Genomic DNA, 11096 nt, shown 5'->3' with positions numbered 1-11096 from the left:
AGCCAACGAGTCTGCAATTTGTCTCTTCCGTTCAATGTAGTCGATCATGGTGAGCGACCCTTTCGAAAGTGTATGCAATTGAATCGTTATTGCCATTTTTTGGCACACGTGCGAGCCTGGAAGGTTCGTTCAAGAGTTTGCCAAGCGATTTGGGATGATGTAGACCTAGCGACAGTAGCAAATGAGCGATCAGATGGGGTAAAATTCAGCCAGAGGAGGACAAATCGATCTCTTTTCTTCCAAGAAACAAATTTAGGATTTGGTAGAGGAGCAACAGCAGCGGGTGAAGCACTATTATGACCGAATGGAGGGGCAATCGTCTCAGGGGGTGTATCAGGATTGCGAATGAAAGAATCTAGGTCAAAGCATTCAAGGGCGGAAATGATTGTAGTCTGCCATAAAGGGTAATTATTCCTATCCAACTTGATGCTAATGGAGGGGATTTGAAAATTGAGATTAGTGGAGGCGATTTGAGCTGCAGCAAGAAGTTGCTGATTGGTAGGGGTAGACATGGTGGAATCGCACGGTATGAGGGGCAAACAGGAGAGACGAGAAAAAATTGTGAGTATCCTTATAACTCTGATACCAAATGGAATCTAGTATTGAGAATGAACTTCATTATGTTCTATGAATGAAAGATGTACATGTATTTATACAGGGAAAAACAAAGACTACCTAAGATAACTCCACACAATAAGGAAACAATATATACACGTGAATATATAAGCTAAAGACTAGGACTATAGACTCATTCTCCTTGACTGAGTATATTGTTGGTTATTATTACCCCATTTTTTACTCCATTTATGGGGAAAAAATGGAGATGGTCTAAGGGCTTGTTTGATGACCCTCTTATTGGGTCAAGTAAGAGGTCACCTTTGATTCGGTTTGAATCAGAACGTTTGATAGCATCAATTAAATCTCTTACTCGGTCCATACATCACTTACCGAGCCATCCTAAAAATAATGTTGACTGATAAAAGAAACTCATTCGCCCGTGTTTACCCTTCTCATTCTTTATCCTTGAACAAAAATTTACTCTCTCTCTCTCTCTCTCTCTCTCTCTCTCTCCACTTCAGCCTTCGGCCACCTTCGATAATATGGTGATTGGTATTGTTCCTCTCTCAAAAGCCCTAATTGTTACCTAAGGTAAAAAGACTTTTATACCCTTTTATTTTCTTTTTTTATTTCCTTCTTTATACAACAATTAAAAAACAAAAAATAAAATACAACCCCTACCCTACCCCCACCACCATAGCCATAACCCTATCCCACCCTACCCCTTGTCCACCATCACCGTCCTACCATCACCCACTACACAAAAAACACCACCTTATAACTCCACTCCAGCACCACCACATCTTACAATGTCAAATGCCCACCACCTTGAAACAAAATTGACTTACCAATGAAGCGACAATGTTGGGTTTAGGTCACATGCACTGCCAAGGAGTCAATGGCTGAGCAGCCGGATTCTAGTATGGCTTATTAAACACTTCCTCCCTCTCATTCCTCTCTCTCCGGAAAATACAATCGCCAGAAAACACCAATTCTCTCTCGCCCTACCCACCCTATTGACCCTCAAAATCACCCACTATATCTTGCCATCACCCACTATACCTTGACCGTTACCCAAACCAGACCAAGTAACATCTTCGACGAACACCAACAACACTATCTCCCCTTCCCTGTTCGCCCATATTTTCTTCAATCACTCTGAATAACCCTACCATGTTTACAGGAACACGATGCATAAACCCATTACAACACTTATAGAGACATTAAACCCTAGAATTAGATAAACAAAAGCAAACAAAAACTCGATTTCTGAATCCCCAAGCAATTATATCACTGTAACATCACAAATGTTTTGGTCAAAAATTAACAAACTAATTTCGTAACTAAATTAGTAAGTGTGGTGTGATGTTTGAAATAAGGTGAGTGAAAGTAAGGTGTTTAAGATCTTGAATGTTTCAAAGATCATAGTTGTGCCCCAAACCCTGGGTAAAAGATAATTAAGTTCAGAGAACTATTTAATAGAAGTGTGTTACTTCTTAATGAAATTATGTGTATTTGGGACACAAATAGTGTTAAAGTGATTCAATAAATGAATTAGTGTAATAAAGCTTAAGATACTAAAAAAAGTGCCAAGATACCACAAAGTACCTTGATAATTTTGATAATGAAAAAAACAATTAACAATAAAATAAATAGTAGAGTAAGGTTATGGCAATCAAATAACAGTAAGTAAATCAAAACAAATGCAAGAACACAACAGATTACAGTGAAAGACCTTAATCATTTTGGATCTCCGACATAAAACATTAGGATGTGATGAAATCACATGCCTTAGAACTTATATTAAATCAAAATAAAATTACAAGTGCTAGCTGATCTTAGAAATGATGTAAATATGCTCAAGTGCCTAGAGAATCAGAGGGAAAATGGTAGTTAGTGTGTGTGTGTGTGTGTGAATGTTGATCAACTAGGCTTTATATACATACCAATAATAACTAAAATTATAACATTCTTGGGATCTTCCTTGATCCACTCTTGAACCGACTTTTACGATGGTCTTCAATGTTTATGAGGCATTGACCATTTGTGTTTTGACTTGGTGTGTTCCTTTTTAGTCGAGCTATAAATTCTGTAGTGACAAAGAACATGGTTTGACATGCGGAATTAAAGTTTGCACAATGAACATGGTGATTTGGGTGTTCAAGAGATGTATTGAATATGTATTGTGTTACAAAAAGGGACATAGATCTACATCTACATAAATAACACACACTCACACACTCACTTTTACATCTCTCAAGCACACCTCTACATGTGGTATGAACCCACTATTTATAGAGGTGTTTACATGTCTCTCTCTCACTCTCACTAACACATGTATCTAAAGGCTAATGCACCACATGCAAGTGGGTCTACATGAGTCAAACCATTACAAATTCATACATGAAGAACTTTGCACCCCAACATTCTCCCCCTCAAAGTTAGGAATGGATGACCCACTTCAAATCTTCCAAAGTCGAGCAACTACGCGGTTCGAGCCTCAAGCGTGACACATGTCGAAACGAACTTCAATCTTCAATTCTTCCATGATTCTTCAATTTGGGCTCTAGGATGTGAAACCATACAAACTGAGCAGCAACGAATGATTAACTCCAAATAATCACCCAAAAGTTGCGCTAAAAACACATCCCAAAAAATCTTCAATAATACCAAACCCATTTCAAAAATAAATCATTTCGAACTTCCAATTGCATCATCTCGTAAGCTTCAAAAATCAAGATCACTTCGGTCTTCAAATCCGCGTAATACGAAAAATTCAAGTTCGAATTTCCATATAAAACTTCTCCCCCTTTTTATAATCGAAAATTGATTATAAAACTCCCAAGGAAAAAGAACGTGCTCTATTCGGAATTTTTCGTGTCAAAACTCCCCCTTAACATGTGGCATAAACTATGTGCTTCAATCCGGAAAATCCAAAAAATATTGAATTTTTAGCTTCGTTCACGGATCGCCTTTGACAAAATTTCTCAAAAATGGGTAGAAATTGTCAATTTCAAAATTCTGCAGTGACCCGGTGCGCCCAAAACAGCAAAATATGCAAAACTCTCCCCCTTTTCCAAAGCTGGGTAGAAAGCGTCAATTTGCACAAACTGCAGGGGCCTGAAATGTATTTTCTTCAATTTTCAGCAAAAACAGTCCTTTTTCGAATTTGTGTATGAACCGCCAAACATTCGAAGCCTCAGGGACTATTTTCGAAAATTCTGCCATTTGCACCAAACATACGAAGAATCCCCAAAATATTCGAAATTTCAGAAAATATTCGAATTTGGGTGAAAAGTGTCAAACATTCGAAACTTCAAAAATTTTCGAATTTGGGTGAAAAGTGTCAAACATTCGAAACTTCAAAAATTTTCGAATTTGGGTGAAAAGTGTCAAACATTCGAAACTTCAATTATTTGTGGAGATTGCCAAATGTTCGAAAGTTTAAGGGCTGAATTCGAAAATTTTACTTTTTGATCAAAATATTCGAAGACTTGAACAAACATTCGAAGCCTTGCTTTTTCCCTTTGTTAAACAGTCAAATCTTGAGGGACTACATGCGAAACTTTTGGTTTTGCTTCCCAACATACGAACTTTTGCAACCCAACAAATTCATGCACAAGATATTACAAAAAACACAATGGCAGTCCAAGATATTGATTAAATCGAAAATATTGGGCTTGCCCGGGATCTTAGTACAAGTTTAAGATATAAATTATAAAGTGAAAATTCTACCCATAACAATTGCCACCGTAGATATTCATTCGGAGATCTAGGGAGTTGGAGATTTCTTGACTTTGAAAATTTAACCGTTATATGCTAAAGGGACGGGCTGAATGTTCGATTTCCCAAGAGATTTGAATTTTCACCCATTGGTCATGTGTATTTCTTTCATATAGATTGACTTTGGAGCCTCTTATTTTCTTACGATTAGTTAATCTTATGGGTAAGTCTCCTTCTTTTCTCCTTTTGTTCAACGCCATGGATAAAGCCCTTGTTATCTCTGAAGCTAATAATGAGGGGTTTATATAAGATGATTTTATTAATTCAAACATACTTTCTCAAAATTAAAAGGGAATTAGTAACTTTTCAAACAGAAGAATCGAGTCTTTTCGTTCAAGAAGGAAATTTCTTGCACATACAATTTTCAAGTCTTACGATGTAAAGTTAAAACCCGATTTAATATACTCGTCTTGGATATGCTTTTATTATATCTCTTTTCAAATCAGACTTTCTTTTCCTTTTCCGGCTCTGGTTTCTCAATTTTTTGAAATAATTTGTTTTCCTTATGCCCAAATTATGCCTATGGTATGACATATCTTGTTTTGGGTTAACCATCTCAATACGACTGAGAATCTTGATCTTGGTTTGCTTGAAATTGCCAGCATTTAAAATCTCATGACTTGTTCTTCCTGTATTATTTTCAAAATAAATCTCAGGACTTGTTCTTCCCGTATTAAGGAAAGCGTTGGATTTGGATCTCCATCGAATGGAAGAGGCTTAAGGGTTGTGGTGGATGAAGAATGATGGTGGTAGCTGCTAATGTGTAGCAGATGGATGAGTTGATGAAGATTTATCGGAGTGATATTTGGTGGAGGAACAACCACTGCAGTTGGAGGAACAAAGGCAGATGGGCAAGGACCTTCCGATGGGGGAGACAGGATGAGGGGTTAGGTTAAAAAGGATTTATTATTTTCTTTTTTTTCTCTTCTTATATTAAAATCATTTAAGGAAAATATAAAATAAAAGAAAAGAGTATAAAACTCTTTTTATGTGGGTCAGAGACCAACCACGATAAAAATTGAAACCACAAAGACCTTCCTTGAGACCAATAAACGTTAGGGACTAAACTTGTATACGAACACATATTTCATAGTAAACGTATATATACACACACACACAAACACATACTTATTAAAAATATAAACAAACACATATTTCATAGTAAATGTGTGTGTGTGTGTCTATATATATATATATATGCACACAAATAGGTGTATCTATATCTTTTTTATAAAATTGTATTTGTATACATTTGTTTTATAAAAACATGTTTGAATAATTTTTATATAATACGTTTTTATATACACTTTATATATAAACGTATTTCAATACAAATGCATTTATTTTAAAATAGGTGTTTAAAATGTATATATATATATATATATATATATATATATATATATACACACACACACACAAAAGAAATGTATACCAACACTTCTTTGGGTGCATATAAATATATTTTTACAAAATAAATATATATGTTTACTATGAGATAGATGTATGTGTGTGTGTGTGTGTGTGTGTGTGTGTGTATATATATATATATATATATATATATGTATGTATGTGTGTGTGTGTGTTTGCATACAAATATATTTATAATAAAATAGGTGTTTGTATATATATATATATATATATATATATATATATATATATATATATATATATATATATATATATATATATATATTATAAAAACGGATGTGTATAGATTTATGTACTTAATAAATACATATTTTTATAAATAAGTATTTCGTATAAAAAAAGTTTTTATATAGAAAAAATAAGATTTTTTATGTGAAAATATGTTTTTTTTTGTATAAATATGATTTTATAAAGAAAAACATTTGAGAAAAAAAATGTTGAGAAAAAAAGTTGTAAAAAAACAAAAGTTATGATGAATTCATACCAAAATTCTAAAATTTGGGCCAAATGGTAAATACTGGACCAAATTTGTAATAAAATTTAAAATCTGGGCAAAAAGTGTAAATTTTGGACCAAATTTGTAATAAATTTTGAAATATGAGCTAAAAATGTAATTTTTGAAAGTTGAATGACCTTTTAATCTGGTAAAATGGTTAAATTGAATACGATTACCGGTTTTGAGATTTAATTGAATAAAAAAAAGATATAATGAATATATCGATTATAAGACCAATATCTAAGAACTTTATTATAGTTTTTTTCCAAAATAAATAACTATGAAAATGTGCATCTCTATCATTGTGAAAATCACATTTTGCAAATCTGAGTGACTAACAATTTCTCATATGAAAAATATGATTTTCTCAATACACTAATTATTTAGATGCGTATTTTTGTAGATGACATCTGTGAAAATGCGTATTCTCGTCTAATTTTTTACTAACAAAATCGAATTTCGTACATTATAAATATTGCTTTTGGGTTTATGATAATAGCTAATGTAATATTATTTTTGTTGAAGGTTTTAGAACTTTTGTTTTGTTAGCAAACTAAGAAAATATTGTTACTGGTTATCGGTTGTGGTTTGAGAAAAATAATTACAAAAGGCTTTTACTTAGATGTGGCAAAGACAATGACGGTGTTCGTTGTCATCTTAATCAATAAAAATCATAATCGCTAGTATTTTAAAACCAAAATAAAAAGTTGGTTTCCTTAATAAATACAATTAAAAGTTTAATGACCTAAATAACAAATTTTGTGTTATTGGTTGTCATTTTAAGTCATTTTCCGTTTATTTATTTAAAGGGTTAACTGCAAAAAACTAGAAGACCAAGAACTTTTATTTTTAAACCAAAAGTTGTAACTTTTTACGAAAAAAATCCTAAAACTTTGCCATTTTCTTTGAGTTTTCGGGTCACCTTCGGTAATACATTTTTTTTCTCGAAAAGGCGCTCACTTGTTTTTTGAAAAAGCCCTCACTTTTTTTTTTTCCAAAACCCCCCACATTTGAGAAACTTTTTTTTCGTTTGAAACAACCTTTTCGTTAACTACAATATTCTTGTTTTTGTTACTGGTTAGGGTATTCTTGATGGAGGAAAATGTGGTTTAACTGTATATGTGCCTGCTACCATGAGAAAGATAGATGCTTTATTGTATCTATGAAACCCCATAAAAGTGTATATATGATGAAGTTCTCGTGAATCACATCATGATAGGGCACACGCTTTACATGTAGAAGACTTAATCTTGCATGTTTTTTTTTTCAACAAGACAAACACCAGAGTTCCATCACGAAATGTTCCACTACACCTATGGCTCAACTCAGTAACTTAACTCATCAGAGTGATTCTCTCTACAGATGTTGCTCATCCTATTATCTTATATAGTATGATTTATCATGTATGTATGTATGCATGTATAGAAACATGTGTAAGTCAAACGACTTAGTGGCTATCAAATTTTATGCATAGACTTAACATCCTTTCTTGTCGTTTGAATTTAAAAGGTATTCCCATGCTCCCACACATCCATGAACCAGTTAGCTGTTACAACCATCTTAATACCTATACTTATCGTCCCTTCCATCCAAAAAGGTGGATGGAATCCATCTCTTGTCTGCACAAAAGACGTAAATGCCCTCCTCATCATCGCTGAAAATATCCCTAATTCAAGTGAAACAAACACCCAAAACTGAACCAAAAGAAGCCAATTTTGCATACAGTACCTGATGAGAGGCTGAAGAAATCACTTAAAAACAACTAATGTCTACGTTGAAGAACCATGATTGCAGTTTGAAGCAACTCTCTGGCTTTCCTATCTGGTGAACATCCAGCAGACTCCATATCCCTATATATTATACCTACCTGCCATTCACCCAACTAACATTTATTATCCAATTTTAACTACACTAGGACATAACATGGGACCTGGACTAATATTAGTCAACACAAAAATTGGTCCCACTCAAATAGATAAAGACATTATTGTCCTTGTCATCGGAAACAGCCCATCCGGTCCACATGTAACAAACTTAACCTAGAGGATGATGCATGAAGTATATGACTGTTTTTGTACCTTGTCGAACTCCTTTGCCCTTAGCAAAGCCTTCATAAGTGTAGTGTATGTAACCACATCTGGACTTGCACCCTTCAGGAGCAATTTAGATTACAATTACCATAAACAGCTTCAGTTTAAGATGTATCATCAGAGTTTTAACTTTTAATAATACACAAAAACGGCTTACGCTTTCTTTTATGTGTTGATACACTGAGAGTGCCTCCATATGTCTTCCAGCAATACCAAATGCATTTATCAAAACATTCAGCATAATAAGGTTTGGTTCGATTCCTTCACGTTCCATCAACTGGAGAACTTTAACTGTTTGCTCACATAAACCCTGTGTGTGTAAGAAGGAAGATAAAATTTTAAAATCAAGAATATTAAACCAATCGAAAAATCTACAAATAGAATAATAACTTGCCTGTTGGGCATAGGCGTTTGCAAGCACACAGAATATTCTAGCTGAGAGAGGAACTCCTTCGAGTTTTAGTGTATTTATGCACTCCTCTGCATCCTCAAAGCTTCCATATTGCCCATAAATATCAACCAAAACAGCATAAATGGTCCCACTTTGTCCATGACCTCCATCTTTCATTTGCTCAAAGTTTTTCTTTATTATATCCCACTTCCCCTGTTCTCCTAAGCGACTAATGATGGTAATGAAGATACTTGGATCAGGATACAGCCCTTGTGTTTGCATCTCGTTGAACAATACAAGGGCATTTGTGAGATCACCATGTTTGCAATGCCACCTGATCAAAGAATTCCATGTGGTGATATCTGGTGTAATCCCTTCTTGCTGCATTTGATCAAACACTTGCAATGCATCTCCTAGTTCACCGGATTTCCCAAAGGTGTCGATGATACTATTAAACATCTTCTTGTCAAGCGAGACTCCATTTTCCCTTACTTCTGCTATGAGGTTTATAGCTTTCTTCCACATTCCATTGTTCCTGTAAAGTTCAATAATCATACTGTATACAAAGGAATTCGGTTCAAACCCATCTTTCTTCATTTTGGCTACAACTTCCCACGTGTCTTTCAAACGTCCAGCACTAACATAATAATCAAGGAGAATCTCGTATGTTTCTCGGTTTTTCCACACACCCATAGCGTTCATGGACTCCATAAGTTTATCAGCAAGTGTAAGAAGACCTTTTCTCAAAAACACTTTCAGCAAGAGATTATACACTTCTATTCTTGGTTGAAACCCTGAGCTTACCATTTCTTTGAAAATTGCCTCAACTTCCAAAGTCCTGCCTACACTTACAAGAGCTGTTAACAGACAAGTGTAGGATGCATAACTTAGCCGAAATCCTAGGGCTTCCATCTGACAAAGAAAAACCATTGCTTTATCAATATTTCCTGCTTTACATAAGCCACGTATATACCTGTTCGACAGCTCAGGCGAGAGCTCCTCGCCTGTTGTATGATCCGTTTGGCTCTCTGGAATCGGTGACTTCTCAGTTGCATTAGCTAAGCACTTCACTCTCTTTGTATAATCTGCTTTGTCTTTTATTCGAGGGCAAAAAGCATTCAGAATCTGACAGTTTAGACTGCGGACTTTAAAACTTTTTGAAGGAAATAGGAATTCGAGCGATTTAGGGTGATAAAAGACTCCAGCTGTAATGGGAAAGAAGATAGACATTGCATCTCCTCTATGTTTATGTAACAACTTCAAGACGGAGGAAATTAGAGCTGGAAGCGGAAACCGTAATCAGGTGAAATCAATTAACCAAATGACCTCAATTAGAATTCCATACATCTGCTGTCGAGATTGCCTAGACTTCGTAGCTTTGATTCTTAGAACTTGACAGAATTGCATACCACTCTCCACGTATCTTTCCCCTAAGCGTATACTAGAAATTACACAGGTTAGAATATTTAGAATTTTGGATAGGTTATTAACCAAATTGATTATTATTTTAGATTTTTTTATTGATTTTGATTTATAAAATTCGGAATCTCACAGTAAATCAAATAACAATTTATTATTTATTTTTAATTTTTAATATATAATTTTAATTATTTGTATTTTCTTAAATTATTTTTTTAATTATTAAAAACTTTATCGATTTAATACTTGATATGTAATTTTTATCAAATAATTATTAATTCGAATCTATTTTTCTTAATAGTTATTTATAAATTATAATTTTCAACTAAATAATTTTTATTTTTTTTATAAAATTGACTAATATCTAAATTATATATATATATATATATATATATATATATATATATATATATATATATATATATATATATATATATATATATTTAAAATGTCTTGTCTTTTAAAAAATAAATTGTAAAAATCGATCCAACCGAATTGTAATTTGGTTGAATTTGATTTAAATTTAGTTTGAATTATTTGTATCCATATTTTGAAAAAAGAAATATATTTAGATTCACTTGATCGGATCAAATCGATCCATAAACTTACAAATAATATTTAAATAAACATAATTTATTTCGTAATTAAAGTTTTGGTCCTTGTGGTTTTGTTGGGGTGCAAAACTTTCCATGTAGTGATGACTTGAAGGCTTCCCCCTTTTATGATATGTGTGAGAATTTAAGCCTTATTGTAATACCCGTTTATTTATTAGTTAAATAAATAAATTAATGAACGAATGGTAGCCTAAAATAAATAATTATATATGCAGGGTGTTGGGTTCGAGGAGTTAATTGCCACAATTTTAGAAGTTGAGGGTTAAAAGTGTAAATCCGGACTTAATTTGTAAGTATTATGGAAGGCAGGGACTAGA

The 11096-nt window shown here is 33.5% G+C and overlaps 1 protein-coding gene across 2 annotated transcripts; it reads right to left on the bottom strand.

The window, feature by feature from the left end:
• Positions 1-7383: 7383 nt before the first annotated feature.
• On the bottom strand, positions 7384-10192 carry LOC145108697 (Tetratricopeptide repeat (TPR)-like superfamily protein). Of its 2 annotated transcripts, none has more exons than XM_079045770.1 (5): positions 8750-10192; positions 8513-8665; positions 8344-8415; positions 7994-8132; positions 7384-7919 (listed from the first exon to the last, which is right to left on the bottom strand). In XM_079045770.1, exons 1-4 carry the CDS (start codon positions 9974-9976, stop codon positions 8028-8030), a joined length of 1557 nt encoding a protein of 518 aa, XP_078901896.1. In that variant the 5' UTR covers positions 9977-10192; the 3' UTR covers positions 7384-7919; positions 7994-8027. The 2 variants fall into 2 exon arrangements, with proteins under 2 accessions (XP_078901896.1, XP_078901897.1); XM_079045771.1 differs by having other exon boundaries at positions 7384-7884.
• Positions 10193-11096: the final 904 nt, after the last annotated feature.

This window comes from Lactuca virosa, chromosome 4, assembly GCF_052849685.1.
Source record: "Lactuca virosa cultivar CGN04683 chromosome 4, Lactuca_virosa_CGN04683_v6, whole genome shotgun sequence".
In the NCBI taxonomy this organism is placed as follows: domain Eukaryota; kingdom Viridiplantae; phylum Streptophyta; class Magnoliopsida; order Asterales; family Asteraceae; genus Lactuca; species Lactuca virosa.
The sequence above is the reverse complement of the archived record's forward strand: the minus strand, read 5'-3'. Positions and strand labels throughout refer to the sequence as shown.

Coding starts and splice junctions, on each gene's coding strand:
- LOC145108697 (XM_079045770.1), bottom strand. CDS start 9,976: ATGTCTATCTTCTTTCCCATTACAGCTGGAGTCTTTTATCACCCTAAA. Junction 8,666..8,749: donor CAAACGCCTATGCCCAACAG/GCAAGTTATTAT, acceptor TTACACACACAG/GGTTTATGTGAGCAAACAGT. Junction 8,416..8,512: donor ATCAACACATAAAAGAAAGC/GTAAGCCGTTTT, acceptor TTGCTCCTGAAG/GGTGCAAGTCCAGATGTGGT.